Source organism: Danio rerio, chromosome 15 (genome assembly GCF_052040795.2).
Source record: "Danio rerio strain M-AB ecotype USA chromosome 15, GRCz13ab, whole genome shotgun sequence".
Classification (NCBI taxonomy): domain Eukaryota; kingdom Metazoa; phylum Chordata; class Actinopteri; order Cypriniformes; family Danionidae; genus Danio; species Danio rerio.
In genome coordinates, this window is record NC_141035.1 from 3,997,501 (window position 1) to 4,020,732 (window position 23,232).

Below are 23,232 nucleotides of genomic sequence, written 5' to 3' on the forward strand. Positions count from 1 at the left end.
GTGAGGCGTCCCCTCTTCTTTTTACAAACATCTAGGGACTGAGAAGACAAGCTGCTTAAGTTTAGGAATAGGAATGTTCTCCCATTCTTGTCTAATAATAGCTTCGAGCAGCTCGACTGTCTTAGGTCTTCCTTTTCGCATCTTCCTCTTTATGATCCGCCAAATGTTTTCAAAGGGTGAAAGATCTGGACTTTAGGCTGGCCATTTCAGTACCTAGATCCTTCTTCTACGCATCCATGATGTTTTAATTGATGCAGTATGTGGACTGGCATTGCCATGTTGGAAAATGCAAGGTGTTCCCTGAAAGAGACCACGTCTGGATAGGAGCGTATGTTGTTCTAGAACTTGGATATACCTTTCAGCATTGATGGTGCTTTTCCAGATGTGTTAGCTGCCCATGCCACAGGCACTCATGCAACCGCTTACCATCAGAGAGTGCTGATAACAGTTTGGGTTGTCCCTGTCCTCGTTAGTCCGGATGACATGGCATCCCAGTTTTCCAAAAAGAACTTCAAATTTTGATTTGTCTGACCACAGAACAGTTTTCCACTTTGCCACAGTCCATTTTAAATGAGCCTAGGCCCAGAGAAAATGTCTGCGCGTATGGATCATGTTTAAATATGACTTCTTTTTTTGATCTATAGACTTTTAGCCGGCAACGGTTAATGGCACGGGGGATTGTGTTCACCGACAAAGTTTTCTGGAAGTAGTCCTGAGCCCACATTGTGATTTCCATTATAGTAGCATTCCTGTTTGGGATGCAGTGCCGTTTAAGGGCCCAAAGAGGATATTATGCACTGTAGATGGTGATAACTTCAAACTCTTTGCAATTTTTTCGCTGAGAAACTCCATTCTGATACTGCTTTATTCATTTTTTGAGCAGCATTGAGGAAACTAGTGATGCTCTGCCTATCTTGACCTTGAAAAGACACTCTGAGAGGCTATTTTTAAACCCAATCATGTTGTCAATTGACCTAATAAGTAGAAAATTGGTGTATTACTATACAGGTATATTACTACCTGTCTCAACTTTTTTGGCATGTGTAGTTGTCTTGGAATTCAAAATAAGCCAACATTTGGCCTGAATTTTTTTTATTTCTCACTTTCAACATTTGTTATGTGATCTATAGTCTATTGTAACTACAATATAAGTTTATGAGGTTTGTAAAATATTGCATTTTTTTTAAATTTACAATTTATAGTGTCCTAACTTTTTTTGGAATGGGGTTTGTATTTCAGAACCAGTATCTAGAGCCTACTACATTCATTTATTTACTTTTTTGGTTAGTCCCTGGGGTCACCACAGCGGAATTAATCAATCCAGCATATGTTTTACGCAGCAGATGCCCTTCCAGCCACAACCCATCACTGGAAAACCCATACACACTCATTCGCATACATACACTGGACAATTTAGCCCACCCAATTCACTTGTACCGCATGTCTTTGGACTGTGGGGGAAACCGGAGCACCCGGAGGAAACTCACGCAAATGCAGGGAGAACATGCAAACTCCACACAGAAACGCCAACTGACCCAGCCGAGGCTCCAACCAGCGACCTTCTTGCTGTGAGGCACCACACTACCTACTGCGCCACTGCGTCCCCGTGCTTAGCACAGTACCTCACTGATTCCCATTCTGCTTGTCCATTCACTATGCCACATATGTTTATGTTTTGCAAAGGGGTATCCAAAACCTTTTCTAGAGACCTGTAGAGATTAGCTCCATCAATAGTCTTCAGACTTTCTAAAAAAATCCCATACAGGTGTGTTGAAGCTGGTTAAACTCTGCAGAACAATAGCACTCCAAAAGCAGGACTGGACATCCCTGGTCTAGCACAGAGGTGCTCAATCCTGTTCCTGGAGATCTACCTTCCTGTAGATTTCAGTTGCTACCCATTTCAAACACACCTGCCTGTAATTATCAAGTGCTGTTCAAGTCCTAATTAATTGGATCAGGTGTGTTTGATCAGGGTGAGACCTGTGTTTTGCAGGAAGGTAGACCTCCAGGAACAGGATTGAGGAGCTCTTGTCTAGCACATACATTTTTAGCAATTAGGAGTCTAACCTACATCTGTAGAAATTCCCCTTCTAGGGCCCTTTGGGAAATCATAAACTCTCTATATTAAACCTAGTAGGTCTCTTTTGAAATGCAAAATGGACAACTGAATTTAGTAGACTGCTAAACTTTCCATTTTTCATAGAGATAATTCACCACATTTTCCATACACTGATTTTTAGAACTCCCATCACAGTTTTAATTGGTTTGAAACATCAAAGAGTATTTTAATAAGAGTTTATTAATTAGATCGAGATGGTCTCGTTACACTATGTGCCCATGTCTCCCGCTTGAGCAGAAAACGAGTTCAATCTGGGTGTAGGAAAGCTAGCGTAAAGGCTTTTGAAGAGTTCTTTTGATGAAATCTGCACAGCGATGCCTCTTTAATTGTCAATCAAAAAGTGTTTAGACATGTTTTATTTCCCATGACCTGTGGAACAAGTTCAATAGTTCAACTAAAAGACTTTCTGTTTTATTTTCAGCAGGGACTGAGGAGAAAGATTGAAGCGCAGTCTCCTGGATATACGCCCAAGCAGAATGGCCTCTCCTGTGGTGCATCAGGATCCAACTTCAAGCGTCTCCGTATGGAATCAAGCTCCTTTCGTCCTGGAACTTGTGCTTTAGCTGCAGGTCAGACACAACGATTGGTTGGAGATTCCACCCATGGTAACATCCTTCAAAGAAAGGACACTTTCATGACGTCTCATGGAATTGACGTATTTAACATAACTCTAAAGGACATAAAGAAGGAACCAATTGAAGTTCAGACTTGTGGCCAGGCAACCACAGATCCTTCGATGTTGGTATTTGATTTTAAAGATGAAGTAATCGGACAGATTGACCCAGATCTCCAGGACTTGTTTGATGAGCTCACCAAGAGCGTGCCATCGTTCAACGAGCTAGAGTTTGAGAAGATGCTAAAGCAAGATGATGACTTTGGGCTCGATCTAGGTCGACCAAGTTCTGCAGGAGCAGCCCCTCCTTGTGTTCATCTGGATAAGCCAATCAAGACTGAGTACTCATCAGATTTAAGCCACACAACCGGAGGCTCTCAGCAACTTAGACCAGCCTCTGCTGGACCTTCCTTCTCCATGGCCAACACTACTTTATCCACCTCGCCCATTACATCAGGTCTCCATGGACAAGTACCTTCTGGCGGTGCTTCTCGAGGTCATCCAGCATGGCCTGAGATCTCACACGCAGAGCAACTCAAACAAATGGCTGCTAACCAACTGCAGCCCAACTCCATTCTTCACAACCACCAGCAGAGTCAAGTTAGAAACTGGTCTTCTACCTTAGGTGTGCACCAGACACTTGGCTCCTTCCCTCAGGAGACTCTTCCCGGCAATGCTTCCCTTTCTCAGCAGAGGCTCAATCCTCAGAATACTGGTCAGCCCAAAGGCTTAACAAATTGCTTTCTGAAGCCCAACGGGTTCAACCAGTCTCATAACGTTGACGCAAAGATTCTCAGCAATAAGCCTCTACTGCATTTCAGCCCTAAAGCACCACCTTCCACCACAGGCCAACAGATGCCCGTAATGACTGTCCCACCAAATAAAACAACCATGCAACAACAGCAGGCACCTTCAGCAGGTCAGGGTAGGCACTTTCAGAACTGCCAGCTGCCCATGCAACCATCTTCATGTCTGCAAACTAAGCCTCCAAGTCAAAGGCCGCTGCTCAATCAACATGGAGCTGGAATCAGTTTTAAATTGACACAGCAGAGACAGGTAAGTCACTGCATTTAGGGTCTTTTTATTACAGTGCCTACTGTTGCTGTAAGTTCCTTGAGATATCTCAGGTAAAAAGCCATAAACAAACTGGCTTTAATCCGTCAGCGCAATAGCTTAGTGGGTAGCTCGTTGACGTATGGTGCAGTTGCACATCAGGGTGTCCAGACTTTGAATCCCCGCTCAAGGACATTTCCCAACCCTACCACCCTCTCACTCTCCCACTTCACTTCCTGTCCCAATACTGTCCTATCTAAAAAAGGCCAAAAATAAATCTTTTTTTTTTTTTTAAATGGCATTAATCACTGACCATTAGGGATGTATTATTTCTCATATTTTCATTATTTATAGCTTATAATCTGAGGCTAAACTAGGGCTGGGTGATTATTTAAAAAGTAATTGAAATCGACATGTAGAATGTATAATCAATCAATTTTTTCAGGTCAATTTTTTTCAATTATTTTCCCTACCGCATGTGGAGACACGTGACCCCGCTCTGTTAAGGCTGATTTATACTTCTGGATCGATGAGTATGACCCGGTGCAGCCTTTGTGCGGTTTCATACCTGCGCAACTGAAAAAATGTAACTACACGTCACACGTTTGCACTACATTGACAAAGTTGTGGCTTGAGATGGCATATTTTCTATTACAATTAAATTATTATATTTATATAATAAAATACTTGTTTACAGAAGATGCAAGAAACGCACGTTTAAAATATTATTTACAGGAATGCAAGTTATTTATTTTTATTTTATTTATAAGAAAAAAGTGTGTTCGTTTTACACTGTAAAACTAACTAACTTTACAGAAAATATCTCTAAATTTTTTGTCATTTCAAATTATATTCAAGTCAGTAAAATCACAATCTTTCTAAATTAACAGTTTGACTGTCATTTTAGGTACTTTATCATTAAAGACAAATTACTGACATTTTTGTTTTTTTATAAAGGCAAATTACAGTATTATTTATACAGTACTTTTCGGTTATTTTAAATTATATTCAAAAGTTCATAAAAAATATCTGTAAATTAACAGCTTGACTGTTATTTTATGTACTATATAATTAATGACAAATTACAGCAAATTTCCTGTTTTATACGATAAAATTGCGTATTTTTTACACTATGTTTCTTTGTAAAACTCTTAGCGTGTAACTTTATTGAATGGATTTGATCGTAATAATGTAGGAAAAGTCTGTAAAATAACAGTGTTTTTCTGTAAACATTTTAATGAAAATATCTGTAGATTTATTTATTTTTTTTGCACTTTATTTCAACAAAGAAATTTTACTGTAATTTTGTCATTTCACCTTTTTTTTACGATTTTTTTTACAGTGTAGGCAATGTGTGTTTTAATTGTAGTTCAATGTTGATGTTTAATAAATAATCATAGATTAGTAGTGCATGTTTGCATGTGAATAACACTTCATTCAAATATCTCTCACTTGTAATATGTGGGCATATTTGATCAGTGAACTAAAAAATTAAAATAAATAACTAAAATATTCCTTCATTAATCGAGTTAAAATGTTCAATTATTCGAGATTTTGATTTTAGGAAATTTTAGGATATATTTGGATAGTGGGTTGTTGATTTTGGTCAAGAGTCAATCAAACATTCTAGAAACTAAATGAGGCAGCACGGTGGCTCAGTGGTTATCACTGTCGCCTCACAGCAAGAAGATCGCTGGTTCAAGTTCCAGCTGGGTCAGTTGGCATTTCTGTGTGGAGTTTGCATGTTCTCCCCGTGTTGGCGTGGGTTTCCTTCGGGTGCTCCGGTTTTCCCCACAGTCCAAACACATGCACCATAGGTGAATTGAATAAACTAAAGTGGTGGTGTATGTGTGTGAATGTGAGAGTGTATGGGTGTTTCCCAGTACTGGGTTGCAGCTGGAAGGGCTGAAAAATTTGGCTGTTCATTCCGCTGTGGTGACCCCTGATGAATAAAGGAACTAAGCCAAAGAAAAATGAATGAATGAATTGAAATGAGCCGATTATCATTTAATTATATAACATTAAAGGGTATTATATAAAGAAAATTGGAATATAATCAAGCTACAATGATACTTTTGTCTGCCCATAAAACAAAACTATTGACTTTATTCATCATACATGAGTATATGAGCACTGTTTACTGATGTACATGCCCGCATGCAACTTCCTCAGCTAAAACAAAGCATGGGCACAATTGAGGTACACTGTATATCTGTATATACTGTACACTGGATATTTATAACCACCTCCGAGAATAGTGTGTGTCACAAAACACTGGCTTTTTTATTTTGGGGGTCAAGGGCTGAAAAGTTTGGGAACCCCTGAGTTAGACCCCTACTGAAAAAAACAGCTTAAACCAGCTTAGGCTGGTTGGCTGGTTTTAGCTGGTCGACCAGGCTGGTTTTAGAGGGGTTTTGGCCATTTCCAGGCTGGTTTCCAGCCATTTCCAGCCTGGTCTTAGCTGGTCAGGCTGGGAGATGACCAGCTAAAACCAGCTTGACCAGCCTAGACAGGCTGGGAGCCCAGCTATGTCTATCTTAAACCAGGCTGGTCAAGCTGGTTTTATCTGGATTTAGCTGGTCATTTTCCAGCCTGACCAGCTAAGACCAGGCTGGAAATGGCTGGAAACCAGCCTGGAAATGGCCAAAACCCCTCTAAAACCAGCCTGGTCGACCAGCTAAAACCAGCCAACCAGCCAAGGCTGGTTTAAGCTAGATTTTTCCGCAGGGACTGAATGATGAATTTAGGACTTTAGTCAAATAATTAGCTTTGCTTCATTTTCTATTTAAACGCCGTATCACATTTACGCTGTGCAGAGCAGGTTTTTCTTGACACAATGGAGTCGTAGTGTCAAATCCACACACCCTGCTTTTTTTCCATCTGTCAGCCTGTTGTGTTAGCCGTTAGCAGTCTGCCAACTGCGTTAAGCTAACATTGCTGTAGACCTGTTTTTTTCCTTGATTGTTGCCTGTGTCTAGGCAAGTGTATTTGAAAATGTGTTTCCCCTGAAAGCAGTTTGATGGTATTCCCGGCTTGTCAGAGCATTAACATGCGAAACTTCTAATTTCTCCGCCTGTCACAGTCGCTTGCCGTCAGGGCATAGATGCGCTCAGCGGGATTTGCTAATTGGAGGTTGTTAGCTACAAGGGACAAGTTGTGGAAAATGACAGTAATCTGCTTAGCCCAGTGCCGGAGGTTGAACCACTGATTTGTTATGATTGGGGAGCTTTAGAACACCCTCCTTTTCAGTTTCATACAAACAGTATCTCTCGAATGCCTTTATAGGAAACGGTGATGAGAAGCACACAAGGAGTCGTCCTTACCCGCTGCTTGATCATGACGCAGATGTTGTTCTGTTGTATGAACATACAACTCATTTTGCAGTCATTGATAGGTTTGTAGGGTTCTTTAAAGTAGTGGTTCTGGTACTGGTTTGGCCATGCGGCCCACATATTTCCATGGTCATTAAACTGTTATTAAATTAATTACAGTTTTAGTTTATTTGTAGTTTATTTATATTAACCCCTTCAGACCTGAATTATGTTCCAAATTTCAGAAAAATGGGATATCATGTGATGTCCATTGTAATGGACGCAGGTTCTGAAGGGGTTAAAACATAGTTTGAAAAGTGCTAAATTGAAAACAGTAAAAGTGGTAATACATATATATATATATATATATATATATATATATATATATATATATATATATATATATATATATAAATATAGTTTGTGCTTAAGTGCAGTTTGCAAAAAAAAAAAAGTATTTCTGTTATATATTTTCTTTTTAAAAGTGTGTACATTTTTCTCCAAGGGTCTACTAAAGCTAAAGTCAAAAATTCAAAAAGCAGTGTAATAATTTAGCATACAATTTAAAGTGGCATATTATGGTCAATATGCTACTTTAAATTGTATGCTAAATTAATTCACTGCTTTCTGAATAACTTGATTCTGATTAGTCAATCGCAGCATTCCATTGTATGTTATTCCCAGATAACAACCGATTAAATTAACAACACAGGCTTATCTGGGTAATACAAATTATCTTGATCATTGATGAACACATTACATTCAAGAAATTGTAATCTTATGTTTAGTAGATCTAATAAATCAGGGGTGTCCACACTCGGTCCTGGAGGGCCGGTGTCTTGGAGAGTTTAGCTCCAACCTTAATCAAACACATCTGAACCAGCTAATCAAGCTCTTACTAGGGATACTACAAACTTCCAGGCAGATGAACTTTAACAGGCAAGTTAAAGCTAAAGTCAGTAGGAAACCGGCCCTCCAGGACTGAATTTGGACACCCCTGTAGTAAATTCTTGTAACTCAGATGAATGTTTTGTTTGTAAATGTTTCTGTTTTCTCCTTTCTGATTGGCCAGCACAGCTGGGTTCACACCAAATGTGGAAAACGTGATTGAGAAAAATGTCGCAAGTTCAAGACAAACGCGTCACTGGACATTTGTTGAATAGTAATCTGACTCTGTTTTCACATTTGCATTGGTTGTACGCAATTTACTCATACAAATACTTATTTGGCATTTAGTTTGAGGGGTTTTTTTTCATGAAAGCAATGTGCATGGCCTGTGTGTTCTAAAAAACTAATGGTTATAAACCTGTCTATATAAGGTCCCAGACTTGACAGTGCATGTCAAAGTACAAACCAAGCATGAGGGCAAAGGAACTGTCTGTTGATCTCCAAAACAAGATTGTCTCAAGGCTGGGGAGGATTACAGAAACATTTCTGCTGCTCTGAAAGTTCCAATGAGCAGAGTAGTCTCCATTATCCGCAAGCGGAAGCTGTTTGGCACCACCAGGACTCTTCCTAGAGCTGGCCGGCCATCTAAGCTGAGTGATCGGGGGAGAAGGCCCTTAGTCAGGGAGATGATCAATAATCCGATGGTCACTCTGTCTGAGCTCCAGCGTTCTTCTGTGGAGAGAGGAGAACTTTACAGAAGGACAACCATCTGTGCAGCAATCCACCAATCAGGCCTGGATGGTAGAGCGACTAGAAGGAATTCACTCCCCGCCTGGAATTTGCCTAAAGGCATCTGAAAGACTCTCAGACCATGAAAATCAAAATTCTGCGCTCTAATGAGACTAAAGTTGAACTCTTTGGAGTGAACGCCAGGCGTTACGTTTGGAGAAAACCAGGCACCACTCATCACCAGGCTAATAGCATCCCTACAGTGAAGCATGGTGTTGGCAGCATCATGCTGTGGGGATGTTTTTCAGCAGCAGGAACTGGAAGACTAGTCAGGATAGAGGGAAAGATGAATGCAGCAATGTACAGAGACATCCTAAATGAAAACCTGCTTTAGAGTGCTCTTGACCTCAGACTGGGGCGACGGTTCATCTTCCAACAGGACAATGACCCAAAGCACACCGCCAAAATATCAATGGAGTGGCTTCACAATAACTTGGTGAATGTCCTTGAGTGGCCCAGCCAGAGCTCAGACCTAAATCCTATTGAACATCTCTGGAGAGATCTGAAAACGGCTGTATACCATCCCTTCCATCCAACCTGATTGAAAGACACTGCAAAGAGGAATGGGCAAAAATTCCCAAAGACAGTTGCATTTGGTTTCATTGTAGAAATGATATGGGGTTAAACTTGCTGCACCAGTGGAAAATGAAGCCTGTTCCAACAGGGAGCATAACAGGCAAACGGACAGTCTTCCCACAGTGAACTGAATTAGTAATGCTATGGAAATAAAGGTTCTGAAATGGTGCTGTGATCCCACCGGAGCTCTCAAACACTTTTGTTCAAGCAGAATTTTTCCCCTATCTGGGGTACGATACACAAAATACATGTAAGAGAGCAGAATTTTATGTCTGTTTAGTTTTTTTTTCACAGATCAGTTGTCAGCATACACGGCAAACTATCTGCGAAATCACAAACTGTCATAATAATCGAGTGCAGCTTTTTAATCGCACACCGCACGCTCTACCTGAAAATAAAAAAAAGCCTCAGACAGTGTAATACATCACATGGAGAGACCTGCGTGGCCCAAAAACTTCAAGCAGTGCCTGATATCTTCTGATTAAAGTGCTGTTACGCTGACTCGTCAGTATCTGGAGAAGCGATTCAAGTATTTCTGGCTCTGATGTGAGACTGTAGATGTGCTCCAAAACCTAGCGAACTGCTTAGCAACTTAGCAGTTGTATATATTATGCACTAACGGAAGCTTATAAATGACTGAATGAAAACATTCGTAGATGGTTGTACTTCACATTATATAAATAAAAATTCTATGGGAGAGTTATGGGAACTATGCAATGCATAGAAGTTGTATTTACAGTAGAGTATACTGTACGTGTCAAAGGCGGCACTTTCATGCATTAAAAATGTAATACAACTTATACAGCGCACTTATTTGTTATACAGTTCATTAGAATGAAGAAATATATTATAGTTATTTCTTTGAAAACATATAAAGAGTTTGGATGCAAAACCCTCTAAATCCAACAGAACTTTTTACTTTTAAATGATCATTTTTCTATCAGGCTCCTCTGATTAGGTTAAAAAGTTTTATTTTATATGTATTGATAAGGTTATTAGCTAGTAAATAAAATTGCTTTTTTTTAAATGTCACTTTAGACAATTCTTTGGTTTTTAACAAGGTAAATTTTCTTTTGCATCAAAACCAGCTAAATCCACTTCTGCTTTTTTTAGTTTTTTATTTTTTTTTAGCGAAAACCTCTAAATCCAAGCATTGGGACAATTAAAAAATTGTTTTCCCAAGCATAAAACACATTACACAAACCACCTAAAATACATAAATCTGTCAAGTAAGTGGCGGTTCATTCCGCTGTGATAAACCAGGGAAAAAGCAGAAGGAAAATGAATGAATAAAATCAATAATTAATAATTAATTATAATGTCAATAATTAGGGTTGGGTGTAGTTTGAGGTTATTCCAATACCGATGCTAAATCGATACTTTAAAAATGATACCAGTGCCTGAACCGATACTTTTAAGCCACAAAATGATGGTGGATGACTCTAGAAAAAATATTTTATTTGACAAAATCTTTTTTCAAATAATTTTAATAGAACAATATAATTTAAGTTTAAAGTAAACATCCATTCATATTTAAATTTTTTAATTGCATTATTATCTTTCCTTTGATCTTTTGCGGGCAGGGGCCACTTATACTTTTGGGGGGCACATTTGAACATATAGTTGTCAGAATTATTAGCCCCCTTTTGATTTTGATTTTCTTTTTAAAATATTTCCCAAATGATTTTTAACAGAGCAATGAAATTTTCACAGTATGCCTGATAATTTTTTTTCTTCTGGAGAAAGTCTTATTTGTTTTATTTCGGCTAGAATAAAAGCAGTTATTAATTTTTTGAAAACCATTTTTGGGGCAAAATTATTAGCCTCTTTAAGCTCATTTTTTTTTTTCAATAATCTACAGAACAAACCATCATTATACAATAACTTGACTAATTACCCTTACCTGCCTAGTTCACCTAATTAACCTAGTTAAACCTTTAAATGTCACTTTAAGCTGTATAGAAGTGTTTTGAAGAATATCTAGTCAAATATTATTTACTGTCATCATGGCAAAGATCAAATAAATCAGTTATTAGAGATGAGTTATTAAAACTATTATGATTAGAAATGTGCTGAAAAATCTTCTCTCCATTTAACTGAAATTGGGGAAAAATAAGCTGGGGGTTTAATAACTCTGACTTCAACTGTATCTCTCTTGATTTAAGATTATTTACTAGACTTCGGACTAGAAACAAGACAAAAGCTCTGAGTAAGACAAGCATTTTTTGCAGCGTGGGGGTTGTGAGAGAGTGCCAGTCCGCTACAGCGGAGCTCAGAAAGCAGCGCATGTTTCCTGGGAAAACGATCCGGGGCCAAATCCAGATGCCGAGCGGGTCCCCGGGGAGCCTCCAGTTTGCAGGAAGTGCAGTGAGAGAGCAGCGGGGCCCGGGCCTGGACTCCTGTCAACTGCTTGTAATGCCGGTGGAATGGCAGCCTAAATCACATCTCTCCTTTATGGACACATGTGGTATTCATTTAGCGATGCACCGCTGAAGAGAGAGAGACGGAAAACAGCTTTATGACACATCAGGATCACAAAGAGTGGATTAGAGAGAGAAACGGCCACACTAACGAGGCTCCGGCTCCCCCACATTAACAAAAGCTTGGGCCGAGGCGGCGCGTTTCACTTAAATCTGAACACAATCTGGCTTTGTGGTTCAAACTTCTGAGAATGGGCTGGATTTCTCACGGTGTCGCCTGGTAGAGCGTTCTGATGTAATGAATAGACCCTGACAGAAGTCAATAGTGCTGTATGTTGGATGTACTGTTGGAGCGTTTTACTACTATATGAGCTGAACTTTAAACATGTTAGCTTGTGTTGAATGTGATGAGGCTTTACATGATTCACATACAAGATTTTTCTTTTTTAAGTCAGCAAGCACACTTTTTGTGTTTTAGAAGAAAGTACTGTTTTGTTTTTCTGCTTCAAAATGTCATCTTTAGTTCAGTGTTATTTATTGTTTATTGTTGGAATTAAACAACACAAAGTTTTTAGATTACATTATTCAAATACCACATTATATATATATATATATGTGTGTGTGTGTGTGTGTGTGTGTGTGTGTGTGTGTGTGTGTGTGTGTATTTTTTATCCAGGAAAATACTATATCACTCTTACTCTTTCATTCAGATAAAGCAATTTTTTTATTCACTTTTAACAGTTTTGGGGGACAGAGTCCATTTCAGAGCAGTTTGACTCTAATAGCATAACTACTATTAATGATAAAAACAATTTAAAAAAAAGTTATTAAACAGTATGTATAAAATGAATGAAACTCATAAAAATCATGCGATAGTAATTGTAACAAACAGTAACAAACAGATTCAATTTTAAAGATGTAAACAAAGACTGGCTGCGTCCGAAACCGCCTACTGCTCAGTAGGTACTGTATTTGAATTTAAACGTACTACTCGGCCGTTAGAAAAGTACGTTCTATACAGTATGAATGTTAAAAGTATGAATGGAATTCGGACGTACTACATCTGCCATTTTGTCATGGTCACGTGACCTACCTGCGTCAGTTGCGTCGCCTCACTTCTATTCATGAATTCTCTCGCGGGGCATTATGGGATAGCGCAGCGTGGATGGGATGCGCACTTCAGAATCTCGCCGGAAGTAGTAAGTCATCCGGGTACATCTCGCCTACTGATTTTCGAATTCTATGAATTCGGACATACTACTCGGCTCGCATACTGATTTTAGCTTACTATATAGTATGGAAGTATGCGGTTTCGGACGCAGCATGTGTGTCAAGGTCAGTGCAATAAAACTTATGATATTAAATAATTTGGTAAGAGTAGCTTTAGTCCATGCTGTAAAATAATAATAATGATAGTAATAATTAAAAAAAATAAATAAATAAAAATATATTTTTTTACTGTTTTATAAGAGAAAATTAATGAAGAATTGTATGCTAACTTTTAATGGCGGTGTGCAGTGTTGGGGGTAACGTATTGCAAATAACGCAATTTACGTAATAATATTACTTTTGTAAGTAAACGCATTACTTTAAAAAAATAAGTAATGATATTTTAATTATTTCACTTAAATTAATTGAATTCACTTAATTCACTTATTTTAATTGCTAAATTAAAATAAACATGTTGAATCCCACACGCAATGAGAAAATGCAGAAACAGACATAAATAAACATGCAGAGCTTTACATTTCTGTGATGGAAATATTCTCATTATTTTGAACAAATGGCAGGAAAGGTAAGGATGATTATCTGAACAGACAGTGGTTTGACTTTTTAATAAGACAAAAAGTACAAAAGTAGCAAACGCATTGCTTTAAATTTTCATTAATCTGTATATATGGCATGTAGAGCTCCGGGGTCAGGAAGTTCTCAGAAGATAACATGATCCTACATGATTTTTTTGTGCCTTTTTATGTTTTTATGATTGATTGATTGATGATTAATCAGTCTATTTAATCTAATCAGACTAATAAATCCATTGATTAATTGAGTATGGATTGAACATTGAATAATTAACGCAAATAAACATTGTTATTTCAGTAATAAACGATGAAATAGTATATCTTTAATACTTTTAAAATAAATTATGAATAAAATAATACATTCATTTATTTTCTTTTCGGCTCAGTCCCTTTATTAATCCGGGGCCACCACAGCGGAATGAACTGCCAACTCATCCAGCACGTTTTTTTATGCAGTGGATGCCCTTCCAGCCGCAACCCATCTCTGGGAAACATCCACACACTCATTCACATTTATACACTACAGACAATTAAGCCTACTCAATTCACCTGTTCTGCATGTCTTTGGACAGTGGGGGAAACCGGAGCACCCACGCGAACGCAGGGAGAACATGCAAACTCCACACAGAAACGCCAATTGACTACCTGACTGCATCGCCTGAATAAAACATATATAAATCATAACTAAATAAATAATATTTCATTTCAGTTTTCGCCTCTACTTTGAATAAAGCTCTACTACTCGCCCAATGTGTAGTTCTTTAAAAGTCTGCCATCATTCAAATGTCCTTTATCCAATTTCCCTTATTATCATCATCCTTTCTTTCTGAGAGCATTGAGTTCATTGATATTTTTAGAGCATTTTTTTTTCTCTCAGGAAGAGATTCATCTTTGTGTTGTGAAATGAGCTTATCAGTGGTCCGGACAGACCTCCGTTTCCCTCTCATTAATTATGAGGCAGTGTGGCATCTAGAAAAGTCTTCTCTCTGAACGGCTTTTCTTCCAGCTCTGCGGCCCGACGGAGGAATTCTGGAGTGTTTTCCTTTCTGGACCTCTGGAGTGGAGCTGGAGTGGGAGTTTCTCTCCTCAAGACATCTGTTCTCAAATTAATAGCCCGACGTAACGCGGTGGGGTTTCAGTAAAAGCCTTGCTGCCCTGGGAAATGTTTGGTGTCAACACTGAGATTGACACTGTGTATATACACAGAGTGTGTTTGGCCAATCGGGTTGAGTTTGTTAAGGACAGAAGCTTGTCTTCGGAGGAAAAAAAAATGCTTGTCTTACTTTTAGTATTTTGTCTTGCTTCTAGTCCAAATATCTAAAAATCCTTAAATCAAGAAGACTTTTCTAGACAAGCCAAAAAATAAATTGTTTTCATAAATAATAAGTAAAAATATGCAAATGGGGTTTGCAAAAAAATCTTGTTTTCGCTTTATTATTTTTAAAAGGAATGATTAGTGACATTCACTCCCTCATTAGCATAAACAGCCCTGATTGAGATGCATCTGTCCACTAGGGATGGGCGCTACCACAATTTTTAAAGGCGATACGATACCGATACTTTTTGTTAAAATGTTTACGATACGAAAATGAATGTATGTATAAATTTGTTATAAATGGGTTGTTTTTGTTTCAGTCACATACCGTTGAAGTCAGAATTATTAGCCCCCCTGAATTATTATCACCACTGTTTATTTTTTTCCTAATTTCTGTTTAATAAAGGGAAGATTGTTTCAGCACATTTCTAAATATAATAGTTTTACTAACTCATTTCTAATAACAGATTTATTTTATCTTTGCCATGATGACAGTAAATAATATTTTACTTGATATTTTTCAAGACACTTCTATACAGCTTAAAGTGACATTTAAAGGCTTAACTAGGTTAATAAGGTGAACTAGGCAGGTTAGGGTAATTAGGCAAGTTATTCTATAACGATGGTTTGTTCTTTAGACTATCGGAAAAAATAATTCGCTTAAAGGGGCTAATAATTTTGTCCCAAAAATAGTTTTTAAAAAATTCAAAACTGCTTTTATTCTTACCGAAATAAAACAAATAAGACTTTCTCCAGAAGAAAAAATATTATCAGACATACTGTGAAAATGTCATTGCTCTTTTAGATACCATTAGGCAAAATATTTTTAAAAATAATAAAAAAATCAAAAGGGTGCTAATAATTCTGACTTAAACTGTACATTAAATGTTTAAATATCTGTTAAATATGGTGCTGCTTATATTATTTCACCATTTGTACACGAATACAAGTAGTGAATGTGCTGCTTGTTCGTGGGTGGGGCTTTGTCAGTGTGGTAATGTGGGCTGTTGTGGCTACAGTGCCAGGGCTGAATTTTTGTCCCAGTCTGCCCCTGGATGTATGGATGCAGTCCTCCAAGCTCATGGGATTCTATACTGGACATTATTCCTATTACATGACAAGACATTTGTCCAAGCAAAGTCAGACCTTACTGTCCTAATTAAATAATTCAAAATTAAGACATGATCATATTTTATTTTGGTAAAATAAGCATAATCTAGAGGGTACTTCTGATACCAAATGATCAACTAGAAGTCAAGTTATCATTGTTGTTCCTAAAACTTGGATAGGCGACAAGACTTTTTAGGAATTTGTAGATATTTGGACTCGAAACAAGACAAGAACTGTAGGTCAGGTTCAAGTACTTGACACAGAGTTTTTACCTTTACTTTCATGCTCAGCACCAATGTCTTTTTCTTAGACATTCATTATGATTATCAGATCATGTGATAGTCTTGTTTTCTAACCAGAAAGTCTTGGAACAAAATGAGAATTTCACATTATGCTGCAAAAGGAAAATGTCATATTTGACAATCGTCTCTTCTGGCTCACAAAAAAATTGATGATAAAACAACCAGGAGGACATTCTGATTCTGAGCATGGGACCTTTGTTTGTCCCGTATTAAAACCCTGATGTTAAAATAAAAATAAATATGAGAATTATGTAATGTTTACCATTATACACTGACTATATTCACACACTCTTGCTACACAAAGGTGTTCAAACACATTAAAAAGGGGATTTTTACATAATAGAACCCCTTTAAGACGTTTGTTTTTCTTTACCCGTATTAAAACCCTGATGTTAAAGAAACACTCCACTTATTTATAGGCCCATTTCACAAGTCTGCTTCAGTTAAACAGTTGAGTTTTAGCATTTTTGAATCCCTTTCACCTGATCTCCAGGTCCAGCAGGAACCCTTTTAGCTTAGCTTAGCTTAGCATAAGTCATTAAATCAGATCAAACCATTAGCATCTCACTCAAAGAAATGTTTAAAAGGAGTTGAGATCATTTTCCTATTTGAAGCACAAATCTTCTGTAGTTACATCATAAGACTAAAGTTGTTGCAGGAAATAAGCGAAATTGAGAGGTGTTGATGTCCTCATCTTTGCTTTCTTTAAAATTGTTCTGGATTTTGTTCAATCTTCGTCAGGTACAGTGAAAACTTTAAAGGCGGATGGCTGCTTCTCACTCAGGGCTGTCTATGCTAATGAGGGAGAGATTGTCACTAGTGGGTGGGGCTTCCCCTCTGATGACATGTACAACGGCACTCTCAATCAAAGTGTTTCTGCAGACTGTTTTTATGAAATGTTAAAATAATAATAAGAATTAATTAATGTTTACCATTATACACTGACTATATTCACACACTCTTGCTACACAAAGGTGTTCAAACACATTAAAAAGGGGATTTTTACATAATAGAACCCCTTTAAGACGTTTGTTTTTCTTTACCCGTATTAAAACCCTGATGTTAAAGAAACACTCCACTTATTTATAGGCTCATTTTACAAGTCTGCTTCAGTTAAACAGTTGAGTTTTAGCATTTTTGAATCCCTTTCAGCTGATCTCCAGGTCTAGCAGGAACCCTTTTAGCTTAGCTTAGCTTAGCATAAGTCATTAAATCAGATCAAACCATTAGCATCTCACTCAAAGACTGTTTTTATAAAATGTGATCATAAAAATGAGAATTAATTAATGTTTACCATTATACACTGACTATATTCACACACTCTTGCTACACAAAGGTGTACAACCCTGCTGAAAAATCCAGCTTAAACAAGCCTAGGCTGGTTGGCTGGTTTTAGCTGGTCAACCAGGCTGGTTTTAGAGGGGTTTTGGCCACTTCCAGGCTGGTTTCCAGCCATTTCCAGCCTGGTCTTAGCTGGTCAGGCTGGGAGATGACCAGCTAAAACCAGCTTGACCAGCCTAGCCAGGCTGGGAGCCCAGCCAAAACCAGCTATGTCCAGCTTAAACCAGGCTTGTCAAGCTGGTTTTAGCTGGATTTAGCTGGTCATTTTCCAGCCTGACCAGCTAAGACCAGGCTGGAAATGGCTGGAAACCAGCCTGGAAATGGCCAAAACCCCTCTAAAACCAGCTTGGTTGACCAGCTAAAACCAGCCAACCAGCCTAGGCTGGTTTAAGCTGGATTTTTCAGCAGGGAAACATTTTAAAAAGGGGATTTTTACATAATAGAACCCCTTTAAGACGTTTGTTTTTCTTTACTAAAGCCTAGGAAGGTTTTCTTATTTAAAGCGTAATTATCTTACTGACTTGTTTCTAGTGTGTATCTTCCTAAATCATTAATTTATTTCTTGTATATAGATGGTTATTTTTGCAGTAAAAAAACAGTAAGAGTGCATTTCAGGAAAACGCACACACACAAAAAAAGGGGGGCCTATGAGATTATCTGTTATTGCGCGCATCTGTGGCTGAATAAATCTGTCCTTTGCTGGCAGCAATTGGGTTGTGCCCCATAGGATCATTCTCATAAGAGCGCAGCCATCAGTCATACAGTAAACCCACGCTACTGTACGCAGAAAACCAACAGGAGAGCTCATAAAATTCATCTACCAGCAAGAAAAGTTATTTAATACTGAGAACTATTTGGAAAAAACAGCATACGCAGCATGCAAGCTAGTGTATTTGTCACTGCAAGCATATTAAAATGGCAGGATGTTTTGAGGAATTCTGCCTAATTGTACTCCCTTTGGTACCATTATGTCCCCATTATATACATGAACGTGTTTTCTCCAAGTGATAGAACAGTGTGGGAAAGGCTATGGAAAATCCCTATCACCACACACACAGGAAGTCACATGCGAAAGGAGACCGCGCAGCATCAGATTGAGTATAAACAAAGGTCGCCCTCTAGTGGATTAAGTGTTTAATCACAATAACATTGAATGAGATTTTTCACTCAAAACTGACAATTCTGTTATCATTTATGAGTTTGAGAGGGGGGCTTTGTTGAAAACCTGGTATCCGAACGATTCCTTAACTTTTTTTTTTCATCTCTTGACTTCCATAGTAGGAAAAACAAAAGTATAATCTTTTAATCACTTGAGGGAGAGTAAGTCCAGTGCTCAGTTTGATATTTTCTGATGTGTATTTAGTAATAATACTCTTACTTGTATTTGTAGGGGATTTCTTCAGCACCGCGTTTACCGGTGAACGGCCGTCCTGTGGATTTACCAAGTCAGGTTCAACAGCAGAGGCCTCCGCAGAAGAACCCGAACCAGGAGCAGAACCTGCAGAGACAACTGGGCCAGCCACAGCCTAACATTGCTGATATGGTGAGCGCTACAGTTTGGAAATGTCTTTTTTCATGCTTAAAGGGATAGTTCACCCAATACTGAAAATTCAGTCAGCATTTACTTACCAAACTTGCAAATTTGTTGGAATTTATTTCTTTTGAACACAAAAGAAGATATTTTGAAGATTGTTGGAAAGTATTTGTTTTTCACCTACTATGAATGTCAATGACTACAGGTTTCCAACATTCTTCACAACGTATTCTTTTGTGTTTTGTGTGAGGTGGAGTAAATAGCGAGTAAATTATAATTTTTTTGGGTGAACTATCCAAGAGTTTTGAAGAATTGTTTTTTTTAAATGCTAAAAAGCGATTATTACTATCATACTAAATAATATTAACATTTTAATTAATAAATATCATAGTATTTTGAAAATACACCTGTTCATTACAATATATTTTAAAGGTTTTTTTTAACGGAATCAAGGCATTTGTTTGATTATGAAAGTTGTGTTAAATTGCTTAACCCATTCATTGGCAGATTATTTAGCATATCCCTGCTGAAAAATCCTAGGCTAGTTGGCTGGTTTTAGCTGGTTGACCAGCCTGGTTTTAGAGGGGTTTTGGCCATTTCCAGGCTGATTTCCAGCCATTTCCAGCCTGGTCTTAGCTGGTCAGGCTGGAAAATGACCAGCCAAATCCAGCTTAAACCAGCTCGACCAGCCTGGTTTAAGCTGGATATAGCTGGTTTTGGCTGGACTCCCATCTTGGCTAGGCTGGTCAAGCGGGTTTTAGCTGGTCATCTCCCAGCCTGGCCAGCTAAGACCAGGCTGGAAATGGCTGGAGACCAGCCTGGAAGTGGCCAAAACCCCTCTAAAACCAGGCTGGTCGACCAGCTAAAACCAGCCTAGGCTGGTTTAAGCTGGATTTTTCAGCAGGGATTTCAAGGAAAAACTCACTTTATTTTGACTTATCATATCTGAAAACTATAAAAATGTGTACTTGTCTAGAAAATGTTTCTTGATTTTATTATATTTAAACTAGGGTTGGTCCGATAGATGCTATCGTCCATCGCCGATGGCTGACAGACACCACGATGCTGAGCCAGCATCACGATCCTACGCCCCGTCCCTGTTGCAACGAAAAATTCACACTCAGGCCCTGTTTACACTAATAGTTCTTAGTTTTTAAAAGGCATTTTAGAATGAAAACGATCCACATCCACTCTGGCGTTTCACCTAGCATTTCTGAGCAGTCCTCTTTCCACACTACTGCTGAAAACATACATCACGTGACCACACACAGGCACAGACACACACACACTGGCATGCGCTCGAGACAGCGGGTCCAGGCAGTTAGCGGGTCAGTAGACTGGTTCAATCTTTCGCTTTTACGCTTGTACTTATTAATTTTAGCGAAAGCCTCTCTGTTATTACTGTGGGAAAGAGTGAGTTAATGTTTATTAATAAAATACTGTATATCTTACTATCATTATTGAACAAGTATTGTATAATTCGCACACTGATGACGACTTGCCTTAGTTTACTGTAAATGTTGAAATTAGCATTGAATGTTTGCAATTTTATTGAACTTTTATTCCAAAACTTCATTATTTTCTCCCTGCATTTTTTTTCTCAGGAGAAACTGAACACGCAGGATCAGTTCAGTCGTCATCTAACACGACCTCCACCAGACTACAAACACCCTCGCAATGGAGTTGGAGCTCCACAGACAAGCTTATACTCAGGTGGGGATGCTGTTTTCAGTGACATACAATATGGGAAGGGAATATCTAGTTAAGTCGGGGATTGTCCAAACTGGGTCCTGGAGAGCCGGTGTCCTGCAGATTTTAGCTCCAACTTGCCTCAACACACCTGCAAGGATGTTTCTAGAAAGCCTAGTAAGAGCTTGATTAGCTACCACAGGTGTGTCTGATTTGGGTTGGAACTAAACTTTGCAGGACACCCCTGCTGAAAAAAAACAGCTTAAACCAGCCTAGGCTGGTTGGCTGGTTTTAGCTGGTCGACCAGGCTGGTTTTAGAGGGGTTTTGGCCATTTCCATTCTGGTCTTAGCTGGTCAGGCTGGGAAATGACCAGCTAAAACCAGCTTGACCAGCTTAGCCAGGCTGGGAGCCCAGCCTAAACCAACTATGTCCAGCTTAAACCAGGTTGGTCAAGCTGGTTTTAGCTGGATTTAGCTGGTCATTTTCCAGCCTGACCAGCTAAGACCAGGCTGGAAATGGCTGGAAACCAGCCTGGAAATGGCCAAAACCCCTCTAAAACCAGCCTGGTCGACCAGCTAAAACCAGCCAACCAGCCTAGGCTGGTTTAAGCTGGATTTTTCAGCAGGGACCGGCCCTCCAGGACCGAGTTTGGACACGCCTGAGTTAAGTTATTCAAAGTTATCCAGTTAAAGTCACTAACAGAGTTGACATTTATTTTCCACCATTTTGTGTTGTTGTGGAAGATGCTAACCTGAAACCTCATAATTTTATGTATTTTAATTATATTTTTGTTTTTAAAATCAGAAATTCACTGAAATGTAACAATAACAGAGTTGACATATAATTAATCTACTCTTGGTGTATCCTAAACATTTTGTACAAATTAATTTGAGAGGAATAATGACATACCTCAATGCCTTTTACAGTCTCCCGCCAGAGGGAAATGACATCACTTGGAGCAAGTCACATGCTTTTTCTATCAGCGAATTACAGTTTGTTCTGCTTTTTCTATAATCAATGTCCCCGAAAACATACAGACAGGCATAAAATGTATTATTATGGCAAATTACAAAATGTTCAGAAAATAGATGATTTTTTTTAATGTTTGACACACAAAAAGATGAAAAATGGTTCCTAAATACACAAACTAAATTTTTTTAAATATATATATATATATTTTTTTTTTTAAGCGGTTTTTCACTTTTAATTTGATAGGACAGTGGAGGTTACAGACAGGAAAGTATTGGGAGCAGAGAGAAGTGAAGGGTCAGCAAAGGGCCTCGAGCCTTGAATTGAACTTGGGTCGCCGTGAACACCATGGTGCTATTCACCTTATCCATCGCCGACAAGCGGGCGCTGCCATTTGAATCTTTCTGGCTTGAGACTTCCGGTCTCATTCACTTCCATTCATTTTTAGACATTAAAAACTGCTCGTTTTGCTGTTTGATGTTGTAAACTGATATTTTCTTATTATATTCTTCTACTTGGTCTGTATAGTCATGCAAACATTTGTTTGTAGAGCAAGTAGTTTGACCGTTTTCTGCCGTTAATTATTACTAGTCATTTTTCCCAAAGCCGAGTGAATCAGAAGTTCTAAAACAATCGCGAAAACAGGCGCACTTCCGCATTTTAGAATAAGGTCAATATATATTGGCGCCGACAAACAAACATTATTTTTGATTTACTATTATTTAATTGACATCATTTATTATCATTTGTTTTTATTCATTATTCCAAAATAGGAGTGACATGCTTTAAGGCTTTAGCCTCTTTACACAGTGATAACGGTAAATATCGGAAAATTTCTGGAACAACTTTACCGGTAAATTCATAAACAAGCTGTTCACACAGGAACGGACGTTCTGGAATTTTTCCGGAAAAGACCATTCGCATGTCCATTCCAAAACACAGGTAAATTCTGACATCATCAACCAGAAATGACCTCTAAACGACAGCGCTTGTATTTGTAAACATAAGAGGGATTGGCCGTTTCGTGATGGTTTCAATTTGATCTAAAGCTTTAGCATACATGCAGCTGCTTTGTGACACATCCCAAGGCAGAAACGCATTCTGCAGCGAAATGTTTACACACTTGATTGGCTAAAGTAGACGTGTTCTAGACGTGAACGCACTCTTTCCAGCACTCTTCCTTCTGCGTTCACACAGCGCAGCTTTTCCAGCAAATTACCAGTTACAAGTTACAACTTCTCCTTACGGAAAATTGACGTAACAGATTTACCGGTATTTTCAAAATGAGCCTGTTCACACATACAGACCTTTCCGGAAAATACCTGTATGTGTTAGGGGGTTTTGTTTTAGGTCCCCTGGTGTTCTTAACAGTATATGTAACACAGGCCCACAAAAGGCTT

At 38.4% G+C, this 23,232-nt stretch overlaps 1 protein-coding gene across 6 annotated transcripts in view; it reads left to right on the forward strand.

Moving 5' to 3' along the window:
• Positions 1 to 23,232, forward strand: part of maml2 (mastermind like transcriptional coactivator 2) — a 104,376-nt gene that overhangs the window by 78,327 nt on the left and 2,817 nt on the right. For all 6 annotated transcript variants that reach the window (XR_015508890.1, XR_015508892.1, XR_015508889.1 and 3 more), the window contains exons 3-5: positions 2,541 to 3,788; positions 19,030 to 19,182; positions 20,778 to 20,886. Coding sequence is in view for 2 of the 6 variants with exons in the window: in XM_087283502.1 (XP_087139628.1) it covers positions 2,541 to 3,788; positions 19,030 to 19,182; positions 20,778 to 20,886 (1,510 nt within the window). In the remaining 4 variants the exon portion in view is untranslated. The remainder of the gene's footprint in view (positions 1 to 2,540; positions 3,789 to 19,029; positions 19,183 to 20,777; positions 20,887 to 23,232) is intronic.